Source organism: Pongo pygmaeus, chromosome 2 (assembly GCF_028885625.2).
Source record: "Pongo pygmaeus isolate AG05252 chromosome 2, NHGRI_mPonPyg2-v2.0_pri, whole genome shotgun sequence".
NCBI lineage: Eukaryota > Metazoa > Chordata > Mammalia > Primates > Hominidae > Pongo > Pongo pygmaeus.
In genome coordinates this window covers 205,948,740-205,971,131 of record NC_085930.1, presented here as the reverse complement: position 1 = coordinate 205,971,131, position 22,392 = coordinate 205,948,740, and the positions used below count along the sequence as shown (strand labels likewise).

General features: G+C 54.3%; 3 protein-coding genes and 1 pseudogene across 3 annotated transcripts; all 4 read left to right on the top strand.

The window, feature by feature from the left end:
• Positions 1–813: 813 nt before the first annotated feature.
• LOC134739105 (putative uncharacterized protein FLJ44672) lies at positions 814–1,465 on the top strand. The gene has a single exon (XM_063661387.1). The coding sequence runs from the start codon at positions 1,051–1,053 to the stop codon at positions 1,459–1,461; it is 411 nt and encodes a 136-aa protein (XP_063517457.1). The 5' UTR covers positions 814–1,050; the 3' UTR covers positions 1,462–1,465.
• On the top strand, positions 1,462–2,199 carry LOC134737568 (putative uncharacterized protein FLJ44672; the record flags this gene model as incomplete). The annotated part of the gene is made up of 1 exon (XM_063661428.1): positions 1,462–2,199. A coding segment is annotated over one exon (738 nt), but the record flags the coding sequence as incomplete, so codon positions are not given.
• Positions 2,200–2,842: 643 nt separating this feature from the next.
• On the top strand, positions 2,843–5,453 carry LOC129032762 (putative uncharacterized protein FLJ46235; annotated as a pseudogene).
• A 1,920-nt stretch (positions 5,454–7,373) lies between these two features.
• LOC129032995 (putative uncharacterized protein FLJ44672) lies at positions 7,374–8,383 on the top strand. Its single transcript, XM_054480886.2, has 2 exons — positions 7,374–7,404; positions 7,560–8,383. Exons 1-2 carry the CDS (start codon positions 7,374–7,376, stop codon positions 8,381–8,383), a joined length of 855 nt encoding a protein of 284 aa, XP_054336861.1.
• Positions 8,384–22,392: the final 14,009 nt, after the last annotated feature.

Here is a 22,392-nt window from a genome sequence, read left to right as displayed (position 1 = left end):
TGGCCTCTTTAGACCCAGTTCCTGCCTCCCAGGCTTCTCTCCAGGCCCTGAACTTTCTCAAGTCGACCTCACCAGGCCCAGCTCCTGCCGCTCGTTGGCCTCCCAAGGGCCAGCTTTTGCCTCACGGCCACCTTCCAAGACCCAGCTCCTGTTGTACAGTGGCCTCTTGAGGCCCATCTTCTGACTCCGGGCAGCCTGTACAGGCCCAGCTCCTGCCTTACAATGGCCTCTTTAGTCCCAGCTCCTGCCTCTTTGCAGGAGGCCCAAATGTCCTCAAGTCCAGGCCACAAAATCCAGGGCCAAAATGTCCACAAGTCGGCCTCTCAAGGCCCAGCTCCTGCCTTTCGTTGGCATCTCCAGGCCCAGCTGCTGCCCCCAGATGGCCTCTACAGGCCGTGCTCTTTCTTCTGACTGTGTCTGGAGGTCCAACTCCTGCCTCAGAACAACCTCTTTTGGCTCAGCTCCTGCCCAGCTCCTAGTGGCCTTTGTAGGCCCAAAACTGCCTCAAGTCAAGCTTTCCAGGCCCACCTTTTGCCTCCCAATGGCCTGGACAGGCCCAGCTCCTGCGTGACAATGGCCTCTCCAGGCCCAGTTTTTGCCTCACAGAAGCCTTCCCCAAACAAGGTCCTACCTGCCTCCCAGCAGCCTCAACAGGCCCAGATCCTGCTTCACACTAATCTCATTAGGCCCAGCTCATACCTCACCGTGACCTGTCCAGGCCCAGCTCCTGCCCCTCGACAGGCTGTCCATGCCCGAAACTTCCTCAAGTCGGCCTCTCGAGGCACAGCTCCTGCCTAACATTGGCCTCTTTAGGCACAGCTCGTGCCTTGGTGGCCTCTCCAGGCCCAGCTCCTGCATCCCAGCACCTTCTCTAGACCGAGAACTTTCTCAAGTCTGCCATTCCAGACCCAACTCGTGCCTTCCGTCAGCATCTACAGGCTCAACCTCTGCCTCACAGCACATTTTCCCAGCCCAGCATGTGCCTCACCGCAACCCCCTAGGCCAAGCTCCTGCCTTTCAGCAGCCTCTACAGGCCCCACTCCTACCTCAATGGCCTCTCTAGGGCAAACTTATGCCTCACAGTGGCCATTCTGGCCCAGCTTTTGCCTTTTGGCAGCATCTCCAGAACCAGAACTTCCTCAAGTGGGCCTCTCCAGGCCCCGCTTTTCCTCCCAGTGGCCTCTGCAGGCCCAGACTGTTGTCAAGTCGGCCTATCCAGGGTCAGCTCCTGCTTCCCGGCGGCCTCTGCAGGCCCAGGTCGTCCTCAAGTCGGCCTCCCCAGGCCCAGCTCCAGCCTCTTGGCGGCCTCTCCGGGTGCAAAAGTTCCTCGAGTCAGCCTCTCCAGACCCAGCTCCTCCTGCCTCCCAGTGGCCTCTTTCAGCCCAGCCCAGCTCATGCCTCCTGGTGGCCTTCCCAGGCCCCACTTTTGACTTTTGGCGGCCTCTGCAGGCCCGAATTTGACCTCCAGTCAGCCTCTCCAGGCCCGGCCTCCTGCCTCTCGAAGGCCTACACAGGCCCAGCCTCTGCCTCACAGCAGACTATCCACGCCCATCTAGCCCTCGCCTCACTGCGGCCTCCCCAGTCCAAAGCTCCTGCCTCTCAGCCGCTTCGGCAGGCCCAGCTCCCGCCTGCCAGTGGCCTCTTCAGGCCCATGGGGCTCATTCCTCACAATGGCCTTTCCAGGCCCAGTTTTTCCCTTCCGGCGGCCTCTGCGGGCCCAGAACCTCCTCAAGTTGGCCTCTCCAGACCCACTTGCGGCCTCCTGGCGTCCTCTCTAGGCCCAGTTCTTCCTCCCGGCTGCGTCTCCAGGCCCGACTCCGGCCTCCCAACAACTCTTTGGACTCAGCTCCCGCCCAGCTCCCGGTGGCCCTGGTAGGCCCACAACTTCCTGAAGCCAAGCTCCCCAGGCCCAGCTCAGGCCTCACGGTGGCCTCTCCAGGCTCAGCTCCTGCCCTCCGACGGCGTCTCCAGGCTCCAAACGGCGTCCGGTCGGTGGGCTCCTCCTGGCCCAGCTTGGGCCTCCCGGCAACCTCTGCAGGCCCAGGTCGTCCTGAAGTCGGCCTCTCCAGGCCCAGCTCCGGCCTCCCAGCAAGCAAGCTCTTTTGGCTCAGCTCCTGCCCAGCTCCCGCTGGCCTTTGTAGGCCCCGAACTTTCTCCAGCCAAGCTCTTCAGGCCCACCTCCTGCCTCCCGGTGCCTGAACTGGCCCAGTTCTGGCAGAAGAACAGCCTCTGCAGGCCCCGCTCTTGCCTCCCAGGGGCCTCTCCAGGCCCGGCTCTCGACCCACGGCAGCCTCCCGGGGCCAACTCCCTGCCTGCCTCCCGGCAGCCTGCGAGCGGCCCAGCTCCTCCCTCATGGTGGCCTGTTGAGGCCCAACTCATGCCTTTGGCACCCTGCCCATAGGCGTGAGCCCCTGCCTCACACTGGCCTCTCTCACGCTGAGAGAGGTCCTCTCTCACGCTAGGACTTCTCTCAGCGTGAGAGAGGACCTGTGAGAGGACCTCTCTCAGGGTGAGAGGACCCCTCTCAGCGTGAGAGAGGACCCTCTCAGAGGACCTCTCTCACGCTGAGAGAGGACCTCTCTCACGCTGAGAGAGGACCTGTCTCACGCTGAGAGAGGACCCCTCTCAGAGGACCTCTCTCACACTGAGAGAGGTCCTATCTCACGCTGGCCTGTTGAGGCCCAATTCATGCCTCTGGCACCCTGCCTAGAGGCGTGAGCCCCTGCTTCACACTGGCCTCTCTGACGCTGAGGTTCTCTCTCATGCTAGGACTTCTCTCAGCGTGAGAGAGGACATGTTATAGGACCTCTCAGCGTGAGAGAGGACCTCTTTCAGCGTGAGAATGGACCTCTCTCAACGTGAGAGAGGACCCCTCTCAGAGGACCTCTCTCAGCGTGAGAGAGGACCCCTCTCAGAGGACCTCTCTCAGCGTGAGAGAGGACCCCTCTAAGAGGACCTCTCAGCGTGAGAGAGGACCCCTCTCAGAGGGCCTCTCTCACGCTGGCCTGTTGAGGCCCAATTCATGCCTCTGGCACCCTGCCCAGAGGCGTGAGCCCCTGCCTCACACTGGCCTCTCTTACAGTGAGAGAGGTCCTCTCTCACGCAAGGACTTCTCTCAGCGTGAGAGAGGACCTCAGCGTGAGAGAGGACCTCAGCGTGAGAGAGGACCTGTGAGAGGACCTCTCTCAGTGTGAGAGAGGACCCCTCTCAGAGGACCTCCCTCACGCTGGCCTGTTGAGGCCCAATTCATGCCTCTGGCACCCTGCCCAGAGGCGAGAGCCCCTGCCACACACTGGCCTCGCTCACGCTGAGGTCCTCTCTCACGCTAGGACTTCTCTCAGCGTGAGAGACTACCTCTCTCAGCGTGAGAGAGGACATGTTAGAGGACCTCTCAGCGTGAGAGAGGACCTCTTTCAGCGTGAGAAGGGACCTCTCTCAGTGTGAGAGAGGACCCCTCTCAGAGGACCTCTCTCAGCATGAGAGAGGACCCCTCTCAGAGGACCTCTCAGCGTGAGAGAGGACCCCTCTCAGAGGGCCTCTCTCACGCTGGCCTGTTGAGGCGCAACTCATGCCTCTGGCACCCTGCCCAGAGGCGTGAGCCCCTGCCTCACACTGGCATCTCTCACGCTGAGAGAGGTCCTCCCTCACGCTAGCTTGTTGAGGCCCAGCTCATGACTCTGGTGGCCTCTCCAGGCCCAGTCCCTGCCTGTTGGCTGGCGGCTTCTAGAGGCCCAGCCTCTACCTCAACAGTGGGCCCTCCAGGCCCATCTCTTGCCTCGCCGTGGCCTCCTTGGGCCAGGCTCCCGCCTCGGGACGGCCTCCGCAGGCCCAGCTCCTGCCTCGCGGAGGCCCTCCGGAGGCCAAGCTCATACGCCACGGCGGCCTCTCCCAGCCTGGCGTTTGCTCCTTTGCAAGTGCTCCAGGCCCTGCACTTCCTCCAGTCGGCCTCTCCAGGCCCAGCTCTTCCTCCCGGCAGCCTCTACAGGCCCAGACTGTCATCAAGTCGGCCTGTCCTGCCTCCTGGCAGCCTCTGCAGGCCCAGACTGTCATCAAGTCGGCCTGTGCTGCCTCCCGGCGGCCTCTGCAGGCCCGGGGTGGCCAACTTGAGGACGACTTGGGCCTGTAGAGGCGGCTGGGAGGAAGAGCTGGGCCTGGAGAGGCCGACTGGAGGAAGTGCAGGGTCTGGAGCGCATGCAAGGGAGCAAACACCAGGCCGGGAGAGGCCGCCGTGACGCATGAGCTTGGCCTCTGGAGGGCCTCGGCGAGGCAGGGGCTGGGCCTGGAGAGGCCACCAGAGTCATGAGCTGGGCCTCAACAGGCCAGCGTGATGGAGGACCTCTCTCAGCGTGAGAGAGGGCAGTGTGAGGCAGGGGCTCACGCCTCTAGGCAGGGTGCCAGAGGCATGAGTTGGGCCTGAACAGGCCACCGTGAGGGAGGAGCTGGGTTGCACGCGGGCTGCCAGGAGGCAGGCAGGGACTTGGTCCCGGGAGGCCGCCGTGGGGTGACAGCTGGGTCTGAAGAGGCCCCTGGGAGGCAACAGCGGGGCCTGCAGAGGCTCTTCTCCAGCCAGAGCTGGGCCTGTACAGGCCACCGGGAGGCAGGACGTGGGCCTGAAGAGCTTGGCTGCAGAAACTTCGGGGCCTACAAACGCCAGCAGGAGCTGAGCCAAAAGAGCTTGCTTGCCGGGAGTCAGGAGCTGGGCTGGGAGACGCAGCCAGGAGGAACAGCTGGGCCTGCAGAGGCCACCATGAGGGAGGCAGAGGCTGGGCCTCCTCAAGTCGGCCTCTCCAGACCCACTTGCAGCCTCCCGGCATCCTCTCTGGGCCCAGTTCTTCCTCCCGGCTGCGTCTCCAGGCCCAATTCCGGCCTCCCAACAACCTCTTTGGACTCAGCTCCCGCCCAGCTCCCGGCGGCCCTGGTAGGCCCACAACTTCCTGAAGCCAAGCTCCCCAGGCCCAGCTCAGGCCTCACGGTGGCCTCTCCAGGCTCAGCTCCTGCCCTCCGACGGCGTCTCCAGGCTCCAAACGGCGTCGGGTCGGTGGGCTCCTCCTGGCCCAGCTTGGGCCTCCCGGCAACCTCTGCAGGCCCAAGTCATCCTGAAGTCGGCCTCTCCAGGCCCAGCTCCGGCCTCCCAGCAAGCAAGCTCTTTTGGCTCAGCTCCTGCCCAGCTTCCGCTGGCCTTTGTAGGCCCCGAACTTTCTCCAGCCAAGCTCTTCAGGCCCACCTCCTGCCTCCTGGTGCCTGAACTGGCCCAATCCTGGCTGGAGAACAGCCTCTGCAGGCCCCGCTCTTGCCTCCCAGGGGCCTCTCCAGGCCTGGCTCTCGACCCACGGCGGCCTCCCGGGGCCAACTCCCTGCCTGCCTCCCGGCAGCCTGCGAGCGGCCCAGCTCCTCCCTCATGGTGGCCTGTTGAGGCCCAACTCATGCTTTTGGCACCCTGCCCAGAGGCGTGAGCCCCTGCCTCACACTGGCCTCTCTCACGCTAGGACTTCTCTCAGTGTGAGAGAGGATCTCAGCGTGAGAGAGGACCTGTGAGAGGACCTCTCTCAGCGTGAGAGAGGACCTGTGAGAGGACCTCTCTCAGCGTGAGAGAGTGCCCTCTCAGAGGACCTCTCACGCTGAGAGAGGACCCCTCTCAGAGGATGTCTCTCACGCTGAGAGAGGTCCTCCCTCACGCTGGCCTGTTGAGGCCCAATTCATGTCTCTGGCACCCTGCCCAGAGGCGTGGGCCCCTGCCTCACACTGGCCTCTCTCAGTGTGAGAGAGGATATGTTAGAGGACCTCTCAGTGTGAGAGAGGACCTCTTTCAGCGTGAGAAGGGACCTCTCTCAGCGTGAGAGAGGACCCCTCTCAGAGGACCTCTCTCAGCGTGAGAGAGGACCCCTCTCAGAGGACCTCTCTCAGCGTGAGAGAGGACCCCTCTAAGAGGACCTCTCAGTCTGAGAGAGGACCCCTCTCAGAGGGCCTCTCTCACGCTGGCCTGTTGAGGCCCAACTCATGCCTCTGGCACCCTGCCCAGAGGCATGAGCCCCTGCCTCACACTGGCCTCTCTCACGCTAGGACTTCTCTCAGTGTGAGAGAGGATCTCAGCGTGAGAGAGGACCTGTGAGAGGACCTCTCTCAGCGTGAGAGAGTGCCCTCTCAGAGGACCTCTCACGCTGAGAGAGGACCCCTCTCAGAGGATCTCTCTCACGCTGAGAGAGGTCCTCCCTCACGCTGGCCTGTTGAGGCCCAATTCATGTCTCTGGCACCCTGCCCAGAGGCATGAGCCCCTGCCTCACACTGGCCTCTCTCAGTGTGAGAGAGGATATGTTAGAGGACCTCTCAGTGTGAGAGAGGACCTCTTTCAGCGTGAGAAGGGACCTCTCTCAGCGTGAGAGAGGACCCCTCTCAGAGGACCTCTCTCAGCGTGAGAGAGGACCCCTCTCAGAGGACCTCTCTCAGCGTGAGAGAGGACCCCTCTAAGAGGACCTCTCAGTGTGAGAGAGGACCCCTCTCAGAGGGCCTCTCTCACGCTGGCCTGTTGAGGCCCAACTCATGCCTCTGGCACCCTGCCCAGAGGCGTGAGCCCCTGCCTCACACTGGCCTCTTTCACGCTGAGAGAGGTCCTCTCTCACGGTAGGACTTCTCAGTGTGAAAGAGGACCTCAGCGTGAGAGAGGACCTGTCAGAGGACCTCTCTCAGCGTGAGAGAGGACCTCTTTCAGCGTGAGAAAGGACCTCTCTCAGCGTGAGAGAGGACCCCTCTCAGAGGACCTCTCTCACGCTGACAGAGGTCCTCCCTCACGCTAGCTTGTTGAGGCCCAGCTCATGACTCTGGTGGCCTCTCCAGGCCCAGCCCCTGCCTGTTGGCTGGCGGCTTCTAGAGGCCCAGCCTCTACCTCAACAGTGGGCCCTCCAGGCCCATCTCTTGCCTCGCCGTGGCCTCCTTGGGCCAGGCTCCCGCCTCGGGACGGCCTCCGCAGGCCCAGCTCCTGCCTCGCGGAGGCCCTCCGGAGGCCAAGCTCATACGTCACGGCGGCCTCTCCCAGCCTGGCGTTTGCTCCTTTGCAAGTGCTCCAGGCCCTGCACTTCCTCCAGTCGGCCTCTCCAGGCCCAGCTCTTCCTCCCGGCAGCCTCTACAGGCCCAGACTGTCATCAAGTCGGCCTGTCCTGCCTCCTGGCAGCCTCTGCAGGCCCAGACTGTCATCAAGTCGGCCTGTGCTGCCTCCCGGCGGCCTCTGCAGGCCCGGGGTGGCCAACTTGAGGACGACTTGGGCCTGTAGAGGCGGCTGGGAGGAAGAGCTGGGCCTGGAGAGGCCGACTGGAGGAAGTGCAGGGTCTGGAGCGCATGCAAGGGAGCAAACACCAGGCCGGGAGAGGCCGCCGTGACGCATGAGCTTGGCCTCTGGAGGGCCTCGGCGAGGCAAGGGCTGGGCCTGGAGAGGCCACCAGAGTCATGAGCTGGGCCTCAACAGGCCAGCGTGATGGAGGACCTCTCTCAGCGTGAGAGAGGGCAGTGTGAGGCAGGGGCTCACGCCTCTAGGCAGGGTGCCAGAGGCATGAGTTGGGCCTGAACAGGCCACCATGAGGGAGGAGCTGGGTTGCACGCGGGCTGCCAGGAGGCAGGCAGGGACTTGGTCCCGGGAGGCCGCCGTGGGGCGACAGCTGGGTCTGAAGAGGCCCCTGGGAGGCAACAGCGGGGCCTGCAGAGGCTCTTCTCCAGCCAGAGCTGGGCCTGTACAGGCCACCGGGAGGCAGGACGTGGGCCTGAAGAGCTTGGCTGCAGAAACTTCGGGGCCTACAAACGCCAGCAGGAGCTGAGCCAAAAGAGCTTGCTTGCTGGGAGTCAGGAGCTGGGCTGGGAGACGCAGCCAGGAGGAACAGCTGGGCCTGCAGAGGCCACCATGAGGGAGGCAGAGGCTGGGCCTCCTCAAGTCGGCCTCTCCAGACCCACTTGCAGCCTCCCGGCATCCTCTCTGGGCCCAGTTCTTCCTCCCGGCTGCGTCTCCAGGCCCAATTCCGGCCTCCCAACAACCTCTTTGGACTCAGCTCCCGCCCAGCTCCCGGCGGCCCTGGTAGGCCCACAACTTCCTGAAGCCAAGCTCCCCAGGCCCAGCTCAGGCCTCACGGTGGCCTCTCCAGGCTCAGCTCCTGCCCTCCGACGGCGTCTCCAGGCTCCAAACGGCGTCGGGTCGGTGGGCTCCTCCTGGCCCAGCTTGGGCCTCCCGGCAACCTCTGCAGGCCCAAGTCATCCTGAAGTCGGCCTCTCCAGGCCCAGCTCCGGCCTCCCAGCAAGCAAGCTCTTTTGGCTCAGCTCCTGCCCAGCTTCCGCTGGCCTTTGTAGGCCCCGAACTTTCTCCAGCCAAGCTCTTCAGGCCCACCTCCTGCCTCCTGGTGCCTGAACTGGCCCAATCCTGGCTGGAGAACAGCCTCTGCAGGCCCCGCTCTTGCCTCCCAGGGGCCTCTCCAGGCCTGGCTCTCGACCCACGGCGGCCTCCCGGGGCCAACTCCCTGCCTGCCTCCCGGCAGCCTGCGAGCGGCCCAGCTCCTCCCTCATGGTGGCCTGTTGAGGCCCAACTCATGCTTTTGGCACCCTGCCCAGAGGCGTGAGCCCCTGCCTCACACTGGCCTCTCTCACGCTAGGACTTCTCTCAGTGTGAGAGAGGATCTCAGCGTGAGAGAGGACCTGTGAGAGGACCTCTCTCAGCGTGAGAGAGGACCTGTGAGAGGACCTCTCTCAGCGTGAGAGAGTGCCCTCTCAGAGGACCTCTCACGCTGAGAGAGGACCCCTCTCAGAGGATGTCTCTCACGCTGAGAGAGGTCCTCCCTCACGCTGGCCTGTTGAGGCCCAATTCATGTCTCTGGCACCCTGCCCAGAGGCGTGGGCCCCTGCCTCACACTGGCCTCTCTCAGTGTGAGAGAGGATATGTTAGAGGACCTCTCAGTGTGAGAGAGGACCTCTTTCAGCGTGAGAAGGGACCTCTCTCAGCGTGAGAGAGGACCCCTCTCAGAGGACCTCTCTCAGCGTGAGAGAGGACCCCTCTAAGAGGACCTCTCAGTCTGAGAGAGGACCCCTCTCAGAGGGCCTCTCTCACGCTGGCCTGTTGAGGCCCAACTCATGCCTCTGGCACCCTGCCCAGAGGCGTGAGCCCCTGCCTCACACTGGCCTCTCTCACGCTAGGACTTCTCTCAGTGTGAGAGAGGATCTCAGCGTGAGAGAGGACCTGTGAGAGGACCTCTCTCAGCGTGAGAGAGTGCCCTCTCAGAGGACCTCTCACGCTGAGAGAGGACCCCTCTCAGAGGATCTCTCTCACGCTGAGAGAGGTCCTCCCTCACGCTGGCCTGTTGAGGCCCAATTCATGTCTCTGGCACCCTGCCCAGAGGCATGAGCCCCTGCCTCACACTGGCCTCTCTCAGTGTGAGAGAGGATATGTTAGAGGACCTCTCAGTGTGAGAGAGGACCTCTTTCAGCGTGAGAAGGGACCTCTCTCAGCGTGAGAGAGGACCCCTCTCAGAGGACCTCTCTCAGCGTGAGAGAGGACCCCTCTCAGAGGACCTCTCTCAGCGTGAGAGAGGACCCCTCTAAGAGGACCTCTCAGTCTGAGAGAGGACCCCTCTCAGAGGGCCTCTCTCACGCTGGCCTGTTGAGGCCCAACTCATGCCTCTGGCACCCTGCCCAGAGGCGTGAGCCCCTGCCTCACACTGGCCTCTTTCACGCTGAGAGAGGTCCTCTCTCACGGTAGGACTTCTCAGTGTGAAAGAGGACCTCAGCGTGAGAGAGGACCTGTCAGAGGACCTCTCTCAGCGTGAGAGAGGACCTCTTTCAGCGTGAGAAAGGACCTCTCTCAGCGTGAGAGAGGACCCCTCTCAGAGGACCTCTCTCACGCTGACAGAGGTCCTCCCTCACGCTAGCTTGTTGAGGCCCAGCTCATGACTCTGGTGGCCTCTCCAGGCCCAGCCCCTGCCTGTTGGCTGGCGGCTTCTAGAGGCCCAGCCTCTACCTCAACAGTGGGCCCTCCAGGCCCATCTCTTGCCTCGCCGTGGCCTCCTTGGGCCAGGCTCCCGCCTCGGGACGGCCTCCGCAGGCCCAGCTCCTGCCTCGCGGAGGCCCTCCGGAGGCCAAGCTCATACGTCACGGCGGCCTCTCCCAGCCTGGCCTTTGCTCCTTTGCAAGTGCTCCAGGCCCTGCACTTCCTCCAGTCGGCCTCTCCAGGCCCAGCTCTTCCTCCCGGCAGCCTCTACAGGCCCAGACTGTCATCAAGTCGGCCTGTCCTGCCTCCTGGCAGCCTCTGCAGGCCCAGACTGTCATCAAGTCGGCCTGTCCTGCCTCCCGGCGGCCTCTGCAGGCCCGGGGTGGCCAACTTGAGGACGACTTGGGCCTGTAGAGGCGGCTGGGAGGAAGAGCTGGGCCTGGAGAGGCCGACTGGAGGAAGTGCAGGGTCTGGAGCGCATGCAAGGGAGCAAACACCAGGCCGGGAGAGGCCGCCGTGACGCATGAGCTTGGCCTCTGGAGGGCCTCGGCGAGGCAGGGGCTGGGCCTGGAGAGGCCACCAGAGTCATGAGCTGGGCCTCAACAGGCCAGCGTGATGGAGGACCTCTCTCAGCGTGAGAGAGGGCAGTGTGAGGCAGGGGCTCACGCCTCTAGGCAGGGTGCCAGAGGCATGAGTTGGGCCTGAACAGGCCACCGTGAGGGAGGAGCTGGGCTGCACGCGGGCCGCCAGGAGGCAGGCAGGGACTTGGTCCCGGGAGGCTGCCATGGGGCGACAGCTGGGTCTGAAGAGGCCCCTGGGAGGCAACAGCGGGGCCTGCAGAGGCTCTTCTCCAGCCAGAGCTGGGCCTGTACAGGCCACCGGGAGGCAGGACGTGGGCCTGAAGAGCTTGGCTGCAGAAACTTCGGGGCCTACAAACGCCAGCAGGAGCTGAGCCAAAAGAGCTTGCTTGCTGGGAGTCAGGAGCTGGGCTGGGAGACGCAGCCAGGAGGAACAGCTGGGCCTGCAGAGGCCACCATGAGGGAGGCAGAGGCTGGGCCTCCTCAAGTCGGCCTCTCCAGACCCACTTGCAGCCTCCCGGCATCCTCTCTGGGCCCAGTTCTTCCTCCCGGCTGCGTCTCCAGGCCCGATTCCGGCCTCCCAACAACCTCTTTGGACTCAGCTCCCGCCCAGCTCCCGGCGGCCCTGGTAGGCCCACAACTTCCTGAAGCCAAGCTCCCCAGGCCCAGCTCAGGCCTCACGGTGGCCTCGCCAGGCTCAGCTCCTGCCCTCCGAAACCGTCTCCAGGCCCCAAACGGCGTCCTGTTGGTGGGCTCCTCTAGGCCCAGCTTGGGCCTCCCAGCGGCCTCTGCAGGCCCAAATCGTCCTGAAGTCGGCCTCTCCAGGCCCAGCTCTGGCCTCCCGGCGGCCTCTCCAGGCGCAACGCGTCCTCAATGAGGGCCCCTCTGGTGCCAGCTCCTGCCTGCCGTTGGCCTCTACAGGCCCGGCCTCTACCTCACAGTGGGCCCTCCAGGCCCACCTGTTGCCTGGCGCCGTGGCCTCCTCGGGCCAGGCTCCCACCTTGGGGCGGCCTCAGCAGGCCCAGCTCCTACCTCCCGGACGCCAAGCTGGGACGTCACGGTGGCATTTCGCGGCCTAGCGTTTGCTCCTTTGCATCCGCTCCAGGCACTGGACTTCCTCCAGTCGGCCTCTCCAGGCCCAGCTCTTCCTCCTGGCGGCCTCTGCAGGCCCAGACTGCCCTTGAGTCGGTCTCTCCAGGGCCAGCTCCGGCCTCCCGGCAGCCTCTGCAGGCACAAGTCATCCTCAAGTTGGCCTGGAAGTGGGCCTGGAAGAGCCGCAAGTCAGCCTGCCCGGGCCCAGCTCTGTCCTCTCGGCAGCCTCTCCAGGTGCAAAACTTCCTCAAGTCAAGGCCGGTCGTGGTGGCTCACGCCTGTAATCCCAGCACTTTGGGAGGTCGAGGCGGGCGTTTCATGAGGTCAGGAGATCGAGACCATCCCGGCTAAAATGGTGAAACCCCGTTTCTACTAAAAATACAAAAAATTAGCCGGGTGCGGTAGCGGGCGCCTGTAGTCCCAGCTACTAGGGAGGCTGAGGCAGGAGAATGGCGTGAACCCGGGAGGCGGAGCTTGCAGTGAGCCGAGATAGCGCCACTGCACTCCAGCCTGGGCAAAAGAGCGAGGCTCTTCCCCTAATTCATTTTATGAGGCCAGCATCATCCTGATACCAAAGCCTGGCAGAGACACAACAAAAAAAGAGAATTTTAGACCAATATCCTTGATGAACATTGATGCAAAAATCCTCAATAAAATACTGGCAAACAGAATCCAGCAGCACATCAAAAAGCTTATCCACCATGATCAAGTGGGCTTCATCCGTGGCATGCAAGGCTGGTTCAATATACGCAAATCAATAAATGTAATCCAGCATATAAACAGAACCGAAGTCAAAAACCACATGATTATCTCAATAGATGCAGAAAAGGCCTTTGACAAAATTCAACAACCCTTCATGCTAAAAACTCTCAATAAATTAGCTATTGATGGGTCGTATCTCAAAATAATAAGAGCTATTTATGACAAACCCACAGCCAATATCATACTGAATGGGCAAAAACTGGAAGCATTCCCTTTGAAAACTGGCACAAGACAGGGATGCCCTCTCTCACCACTTCTATTCAACATAGTTTTGGAAGTGCTGGCCAGGGCAATTAGGCAAGAGAAGGAAATCAAGGGTATTCAATTAGGAAAAGAGGAAGTCAAATTGTCCCTGTTTGCAGATGACATGATAATATATCTAGAAAACCCCATTGTCTCAGCCCAAAATCTCCTTAAGCTGATAAGCAACTTCAGCAAAGTCTCAGGATACAAAATCAATGTACAAAAATCACAAGCATTCTTATACATCAATAACAGACAAACAGAGAGCCAAATCATGAGTGAACTCCCATTCACAATTGCTTCAAAGAGAATAAAATACCTAGGAATCCAACTTACAAGGGACATGAAGGACCTCTTCAAGGAGAACTACAAACCACTGCTCAAGGAAATAAAAGAGGATACAAACAAATGGAAGAATATTCCATGCTTATGGGTAGGAAGAATCAATATCATGAAAATGGCCATCCTTCCCAAGGTAATTTACAGATTCAATGCCATCCCCATCAAGTTACCAATGACTTTCTTCACAGAATTGGAAACAACTACTTTATAGTTCATATGGAACCAAAAAAGAGCCCGCATCACCAAGTCAATCCTAAGCCAAAAGAACAAAGCTGGAGGCATCACGCTACCTGACTTCAAACTATACTACAAGGCTACAGTAACCAAAACAGCATGGTACTGGTACCAAAACAGAGATATAGATCAATGGAACAGAACAGAGCCGTCAGAAATAATGCCACATATCTACAACTATCTGATCTTTGACAAACCTGACAAAAACACGAAATGGGGAAAGGATTCCCTATTTAATAAATGGTGCTGGGAAAACTGGCTAGCCATATGTAGAAAGCTGAAACTGGATCCCTTCCTTACACCTTATACAAAAATCAATTCAAGATGGATTAAAGACTTAAATGTTAGACCTAAAACCATAAAAACCCTAGAAGAAAACCTAGGCAATACCATTCAGGACATAGGCATGGGCAAGGACTTCATGTCTAAAACACCAAAAGCAATGGCAACAAAAGCCAAAATTGACAAATGGGATCTAATTAAACTAAAGAGCTTCTGCACAGCAAAGGAAACTACCATCAGAGTGAACAGGCAACCTACAAAATGGGAGAAAATTTTCACAACCTACTCATCTGACAAAGGGCTAATATCCAGAATCTACCATGAACTCCAACAGATTTACCAGAAAAAAACAAACAACCCCATCAAAAAGTGGGCGAAGGACATGAACAGACACTTCTCAAAAGAAGACATTTATGCAGCCAAAAAACACATGAAAAAATGCTCACCATCACTGGCCATCAGAGAAATGCAAATCAAAACCACAATGAGATACCATCTCACACCAGTTAGAATGGCAATCATTAAAAAGTCAGGAAACAACAGGTGCTGGAGAGGATGTGGAGAAATGGGAACACTTTTACACTGTTGGTGGGACTGTAAACTAGTTCAACCCTTGTGGAAGTCAGTGTGGCGATTCCTCAGGGATCTAGAACTAGAAATTCCATTTGACCCAGCCATCCCATTACTGGGTATATACCCAAAGGACTATAAATCATGCTGCTATAAAGACACATGCACACGTATATTTATTGCGGCATTATTCACAATAGCAAAGACTTGGAAGCAACCCAAATGTCCAACAATGGTAGACTGGATTAAGAAAATGCGGCACATATACACCATGGAATACTATGCAGCCATAAAAAATGATGAGTTCACGTCCTTTGTAGGGACATGGATGAAATTGGAAATCATCATTCTCAGTAAACTATCACAAGAACAAAAAACCAAACACCGCATATTCTCACTCATAGGTGGGAATTGAACAATGAGAACACATGGACACAGGAAGGGGAACATCACACTTTGGGGACTGTTGTGGAGTGGGGGGAGAGTGGATGGATAGCATTGGGAGATATACCTAAAGCTAGATGACGAGTTGGTGGGTGCAGCGCACCAGCATGGCACATGTATACATATGTAACTTACCTGCACGTTGCGCACATGTACCATAGAGCCTAAAGTATAATAATAAGAAGAAGAAGAAGAAGAAGAAGAAAAAAAAAGAATGTATATTCTGCAGTTGTATGAAGCATGCTATAAATGTCAATTAGGTCAAAAAAAATGGAATAAACGGTGGTTTTCAAGGGCCAGGGAAAGGGGAAATGGAAAGTTGCTGATCAATGGTTATAAAATCTCAGTTATGCAAATTGAAAAATTTCTAGGCATCTGCTACCCAACATTGTTCGTATAGTGAACAACACTGTATTTTACATTTAAATTTTTGTTGAGGGTAGACCTCATGCTAATTTTCTTGCCACTATAAAATAAAAATTTTTTAAAAAGAAAAAAAAACTTCCTCAAGTCAGTCTCTCCAGGCCCAGCTCCTCCTGCCTCCCAGTGGCCTCTTTCGGCCCAGCCCAGCTCATGGCTCTCGGCGGACTTCCCAGGCCCTGGTTTTGACTTTCAGCGGCCTCTTCAGGCCCAGAACTTGACCTCCAGTCGGCCTTTGCAGGCCCGGCCTCCTGCCTCCCAAAGGCCTGCACGGGCCCGCTCTTGGCCTCACGGCAGACTCTCCATGCCCAGCTAGCTCTCGCCTCACTGCGGCCTCCCCATTCCCAAGCTCCTGCTTTTCGGCCGCTTCGGCAGGCCCAGCTCCCGCCTGCCAGTGGCCTCTTTAGGCCCAGCTCATTCCTCACAACGGCCTTTCCAGGCCCCGTTTTTCCCTTCCGGCAGCCTCTTGGCCTCTAATTTTTTTATCTTTTGTGTATAAATCCCAAAATATGAAATTTTGGAATATTTCCACCATTATATAAATATTTTGGTAGGTAACTTATTTGGAGTGAGTTTCTGCCCCAAGCCCGAATTTTTTATTTTATTTTCCTTATTATTTGGTGTTAAACAGGTTTAATGACGGTCATGGCAACTTTTTGGCACAATAAGAAATATCGCCCGTGATCAACGTGTTCTGTTCTGGGGAAGGGGGCAAAGGCAGGGTGAATCACTTTCTTAAAAAGTACAACTCAAGTTGAGAGTGCAGAGGGAATGGGGAGAAAACCCTCCCGCTGCCTGTGTCAAAGTGCAGGAGCCCCCACCCCCATACTCACCTGAGTCCAGCCCCTCTGGGGAAAGAAGGGATGCATGAACTCCCCCTGTTCCACAGGTGCCTCCCTGTGGCCCAAGGCCCTCTTCACACTCCATCTTGTAGCCCCAGCAGGAGCTATTTTCCGAAAAGTGAAAAGCTCTGAAGGTCCCACACTTCATGGTATGTACAGGGGCTCAGAGGAGGGAAACTGCCCAGCTTTCCCCTGGCACAGCTGCAGGGGTGGGGGGTGTATATAAGAGGAGCAGGCCTTGGCCAGGCATGGTGGCTCACGCCTGTAATCCCAGCACTTTGGGAGGTGGAGACAGGCGGATCACGATGTCAGGAGATCAAAATCAGCCTGGCCAAGATGGTGAAGCCCTGTCTGTACTAAAAATACAAAAATTAGCCGGATGTGGTAGCGTGCACCTGTAATCCCAGCTACCCGGAAGGCTGAGGCAGGAGAGTGGCATGAACCTGGCAGGAAGAGGTTGCCGTGAGCCAAGATTGCACCACTGCACTCCCGCCTGGGCGACAGAGCAAGACTGTGTCTCCAAAAAAAAAAAAAAAATTGAAGCAGGCCTTATTCCATCCCACCCAAACTGAAAGGATTAAATGGCTTTACCCGGCAGAAGATAACCATCCTGCCCTCCATTGCTACCCCCACATACTGTCCCTGTTCTCAGGGGGTACTGTGAGTCCTGGGATCTTCTTTGGGGTCACCCACCTGCCTGTGGTAGTTATGGAGGGACCCAGGTGTTGAGGCAGGGCTGGGGTGTCCCCTTCCAGCCAGGCTGTCCAGGCCCCAACTCTGGGGCAGAGGCAGTGGCAGGGCAGCCAGGGTTGCGCCAGAGCCTGAGCAGGGTGAGATGGGGTCAGGCAGGGCTGGGAGTCAGGGCAGGGGCAGCAGCAGTGGACCCGCTATGCACACATCTTCTTCTCCAAGGTTTGTGTGCAGAACATCCTGCCCATGCTGCCCCAGCAGCTTCAGTTGGCACCTGCCCTAGTCCAGCCTCTGGGACCCATGCAGTGGCTCCCAGCGGCCCTGCACCCACCACCAGCATCCATTTCATCTGCAGTTGAAGATCCGTGAGGTGCCCAGAAGATCATGTAGTCATCAATCCCACAGAGCAGCCCGCGAGGCTGAGGCTTCTCCCACTGGACCGTCCCCCAACTGGCACCACTGCTGCCCCTGCCCCTACTGTCAGCCTCACGTGACTCTCGGGCAGAGGCAGTGGTGGGGCAGCCAGGGCAGCGTCAAGAGTCTGAGCCAGGTGAGGTGGGGTCAGGACCCCCGCAGGGCTGGGAGTCAGGGCAGGGGCAGAACAAACCTTGGAGGGGAAGATGTGTGCATAGTGGGCCTGGAGGGCGGCTGTGGCCTAGTGGACCGGAAGAAGCAGTGGGCCTGGAAGAGCTGCATGATCAGGGCCGGCACTGGTCCAGGGCGTGTGCAGTGAAGAGGACAGCGCCTTCTCGGTCTCCGGTTCCCTGAGCCTGCCCTCAGCTTCTCCACCTGTACAGACAAAGGGGAAGCTGTCCCCATCACACATGGCACACTTGGGGGTGTTGGGCTTTGGGCTGCAGCTGGAGCATCTTCTCATTTTGCATTTGGGCGTGGTGGGGTCCTCCAGTGTGGGATCCATGTCCGTGGTGTTCCCTCTGCCCTGACCCCCAAAGCCCAGTCAGTTTCTCCTCTTCAGGCTCTGCCCCCTGGGTGGCTCAGCCCAGCTCCTGCCTAGGAAAGCCTTAGTGTTGGGAGGGACCGCAATGACTGAGGGGCCTGGTAGCTCCAGGTCGCCCACACTTTCAGGTCTCTTGCACCAGAAGGTGGCAGGATCCATTGGGAGGAAACAGGTCGCCTTGGAAGGCGTCCCTGGGCCCCCATCCCCAGGGGTAGGGGCCGTAGGGGGCCCGCTCTGCTGCCCTGACCAGACTCCTGGGCTTGAGGGCTCCTGGGCCCAGTAAGAAGGAGGTGGGTGCCAGGGTTGAGGAGGAAGCATCCGAGTATGTGTAGGAGGAGGACGGGGTGGGACCATAGACTTTGCCAAAAACTGCAGGTGGATCGGGGGACCCTGGGGGCTCAGGATCCAGCAAGGGGCGGCAGGAGTAAAGGAGGAAAAAATGACAGGTGCAAATACCTTCCCACCAAAGCCCTTGTTGCCCTCTGGCTCCTCCCCAGAGCTGTCCCCACTCTCAGCCGGTCACCCACTCCTTGAACTTGAGATCAGTGTCAGTGGTGCTAAAGCCGTCATCAGCAATGACATCATCACCCCCTCCTCATGGATGACCATGTGTTCCTCGTCACTCGCTATGTCCTCACTGGCCATGTGCTGGGAATGAGCAGCTCAGGTGGGCAGCTGAGTTTCATGTCCTTACATTTTAGTTATACTCCTTATAAAAAGCAACTATATAGTTGAACTTTTTAAAAAATTGAATTCCACAAATCTCTGTCTTTATGAAGACATTTAGTCAATTTCCAATTATTAGGTTTATTATTTTTTTTCTCTGCTGAATTGGAAATTATAAACTCAATAGTTGTTGTATGGTTGGTTATCCCTGAATTAATTTTAAAAGTCTAGAATTAGTTAACATCTTTCTATCTATACTGAGAACCAGTGAGATGCCAGAACCCTTTAAATATAAATATCCTTCATCTGACCTACATGACATTATATCTAGTACTTAAGCACAGAAAAGAACATAAATTGGCATTGTTATTGTTTCATAAATATAACATTTGCTAAAATATATAACAGCCTCTTGGCTCATCATTTTTAGAAACTGCCTTAGCAAAATTTGATTTCGATAGATAAAACACTCTTATTTTTTACTCTAAACAAGCCTTGTAACTTACTCATTTAAAAAAAACTGCTCAGCACATAATTTAAGTATATTGTTTGAGGCTTTAAATATAATTAATACTTTAGTATGTTCTCTTTCTTTAATGAAGTACTTAATTAGCCTTAACCCATTCATCTCTCAGATAAAGTTATGATTTTTAACACTTAATCTTTCTTGAAACAAGCGTTTATACTAAATGAGTAGATAGTAAACATCAATAGCAGTGAAAATTTATGTGCATATGTGTTTGTGCGTATATCGAAGATGATGTTCCCATGTGAATGCATTTTATTTAATTTTGTAACCAAGTATTTTAACTTTGAAATTCATTTTAAACCTTTTTTTTCCCTTTTTTTCCTCTCAAGTCTTAAGATGTAACCTTGAAACAGATTGTAGAAATATTTTTTCTTAGCCTTGAGATAAAGCCTTGAAATGTACTTCGAAACTCTGCTTCCCTGTTTCCCAGCAGACAGTCCCTTGCACCATACACACTTATCTAACTGCATGCTTGTTAAGAAATTCCAGGGTCTAATTTTATAACAAGCCAGGCAAGGAGGCCCAGCTGCGGAATTCTCCCCAACAAGGAGATTGCCTCAGGACAGATAATCTACAACCCAGCCACAACCGAGATGGTCCAGCCAGCACTCCAGGTGGACGGTGACTCAAGATAGCCTTTGGAACAAGATATTCAGACCTGCACCCTGCGTTTCTCCTGCTGGTTTCCATACCAAGTCTCTCCCTTTTAAACCCCTTCTCCCAAGACTAACATTTGAAATGGTCTTTTGGAGGCAAGAACCTGACCATTTCCCAACTGCTAGCATTTGAATGAAGTTGCTTTCCTTTCACTACACTTTGCTTCTTGTATTCTGGCCCTCGAGCAGTGAGCAGCTGGACTTGCATTCAGTTACAATTCTAAAAGGTTAATTTTGACAGCTTCTTTAATAAACACGTATATACACAGTCCCTGGGATTTTAAAATAACTGTTATATTTGCCTTTTTTAACCTTTCTAATTGGATATAATTATTTATATAATTATATATACAAATCTTAGATTCAGTGTGAAAGAATACATTACTTCATTTGCAAATCCTTCTTGTATTACTTTTGTAATCTATATGTTATGTGATGGTATATAATTCCTAATTCTGAAGTGCATGGCTTTTTCACTCTGGAATACTCCATCTTTCTTACAGGTATACAGCTCATTATTATTATTATTATTATTATTATTATTAGAGATGGAGTCTCACTCTGTTGCCGAGGCTGGAGTGCAGTGGCACGATCTCGGCTCACTGCCAGCTCTCCCTCTCAGGTTCACGCCATTCTCCTGCCTCAGCCTCCCGAGTAGCTGGGACTACAGGCGCCCACCACCACGCCTGGGTAATTGTTTATATTTTTCATAGAGATGGGGTTTCACCATGTTAGCCAGGATGGTCTCGATCTCCTGACCTCGTGACTGGCCTGCCTCGGCCTCCCAAAGTGCTGGGATTACAGGTGAGAGCCAGCTCATTATTTATTTCCAAACATACTGGCTTCTGAATGGTACTTTATAATAAATGTTTGTGAAGTGAAGGATAAATAAATACATAAATTAATATTTCAAAGTCATTAAAGTCTCCAAAATTAAGAATACAGTAACTACATGTGGTTTCTATTTGAGTGCTTATTTCTGTGGTTAATAACAATTACTTTTTTATGAAAAATTGACCATATATGGATTGATTGATTGTATATATATAAATTGATATAATGCCCTAAGATCCAAGGATCAGTGATTCAGTATATTGCAAACTGCACTACATAAACATTTAAAGAATTTAGGATTATTCTGTTTAACTTGATTGAATAACTGAGTTTTTAGTATTAAATGCCTTACCTGATTCTTACCATTTGCATGCCATTCTTTCTAAAAGTTAAATTTGCTTGCCTCCCATATGCAAGTGTAGGATAGTTCTAGCCTCCAGGAAAAAAATCTAACATTTTAGCAGAAGAAATTTAAGGAGCACCTCACCAATATTAGGCAATACCCTGACTACTAATGACTCCAACTTGTGCTCATCCTGGTTACCCATTTTGCTGCTGACATTTTGTTCCTACCTTGTATTCTCTTTTAATAACCATAACCTTATCTAAGAATTGGGTTTTGAATTATTCATTGCTTTTGATAAACTCAACTCCTCTACTAAGTCTGTAGAAGACTGTCCCTGTCCGTGAACTAGGCCTATGACTGTGACACTCTCCTTAAGATGTTTAACAGAATCCGTTCCTCCTGAAACACAGTGGGGTTTGGAGTCAGACACACCTGAGACAGAATTCTAATTTAGTTTCTTTCAAAGTAATTTCTAATTTACTTTCTTTCATTAATGCAGATCCATTTATTAAATTACTTGAACTCCAGTTTTGTATAAAAGAAAGCAGTGTAAAATATTGTTTCTACAATTGCTATTAATTATAACTATAGTAGTACTGCTTATAACATGCTAGGACCTATTTTAAGCATTTTACATGTTGATAATTGCATTCTCATGACAACATTTTGAAGCAGATATTCTTAGGAATTTTTCAATCACCAAATGAGATAACCTGTGTAACTTTGCTGGAATATAGTAAACATTCAACAGTTTAATAAATGTTATTCCCTCTTACTTAAACAAATGAACTATATTTGGCAAGCATGTAAGTGTGTACATTATCAGGCTTTGAACAATCAAAAATAAATAAAACATCCACTTAAAAAGCCAAGTATTTTCCCTCCTATTTTTTTCCATTTTAATCTCTAAATTTCCACCAGCATTTTTCTGACACACATGCTAATATTTCCTCATTAACAACAAAACACAAAAACTACATAAAGTAACTTTTCTTATGTTTGTTATCTTCTGTAACTCCCATCCTCACTGAATTCCCTTCTCTTTGACAGTAAAACTTCTAAAATAATTTGTATTTTATTCCAGCTGCTATCCTCTTCCATCAATTAGCTCAAGCCTTGAGTCATGACATTTCCCAGAGAGTCCACAAGAATTTCTCTCTGAAGTCATGGAAGAAACTTTAAAAGCAGTGGGTTTTTCGTTTCATTTTTCTTAATGCAAGTGTAGGATAGTTGAAGTCTCCAAATAGCGACCCTGCTTTCTTTCACTGCATGGGCTTCTATGACGCTACTCACTTTCCACCTTGTCTTGCTTCCCTGGCCGCACCTTTCCTTGGTCTTATTACTGCTTTCTCAGTGAAGCTATTCTCAAGGATTATCTTCACATTTTCTCTCTTTTCCTCCTACACTCTATCTTTCTCAGAGTTGTAACCATAATCTCTGTAATTTCTGAAACACTGTCTTCGTTTGTATGTCTCATGAGACTTTTTTCTGTTTTTAAATAAATGTTTCCCCACTCCTTTGGTTGACTGTATTTATTTATTTATCTATTTATGTATTTTGAGATAGATTCTTGTTCTGTCGCCAGGCTAGAGTGCAGTGGCGCGATCTCGGTTCACTGCAGCCTCTGCCTCCCAGGTTCAAGCAATCCTCCTGCCTCAGCCTCCTGAGTAGCTGGGATTACAGGCACCTGACACCACACCCGGAAAAAAAAAAAAGCTGAGATGGGGATGGTGGTGGAGGGTATACTCTAACAAGCAAAGTGAACATAGGAGAGTTAGAAAATCTATGTTTTATAAAGTGCAAATATGTATCAAAAATGAGTATATTATGTTAGTGATTTTTTTTTAGATTCACCATAATGATAAATGCTGAAGAATTTGGAGAAGCAAGAGACGAAACACATTATAGATCAAGAACGTCTTTTTTTTGTTTTGTTTTTTGTTTGTTTGTTT

Excerpts from the sequence above, each read along its gene's own strand:
- LOC134739105 (XM_063661387.1), top strand. The coding sequence starts at position 1,051 with ATGGCCTCTCTAGGGCAAACTTATGCCTCACAGTGGCCATTCTGGCCC.
- LOC129032995 (XM_054480886.2), top strand. The coding sequence starts at position 7,374 with ATGAGCTTGGCCTCTGGAGGGCCTCGGCGAG. Across the intron at positions 7,405-7,559 it reads CTCTGGAGGGCCTCGGCGAG|GCCACCATGAGGGAGGAGCT; the intron begins GCAAGGGCTGGG and ends GGGCCTGAACAG.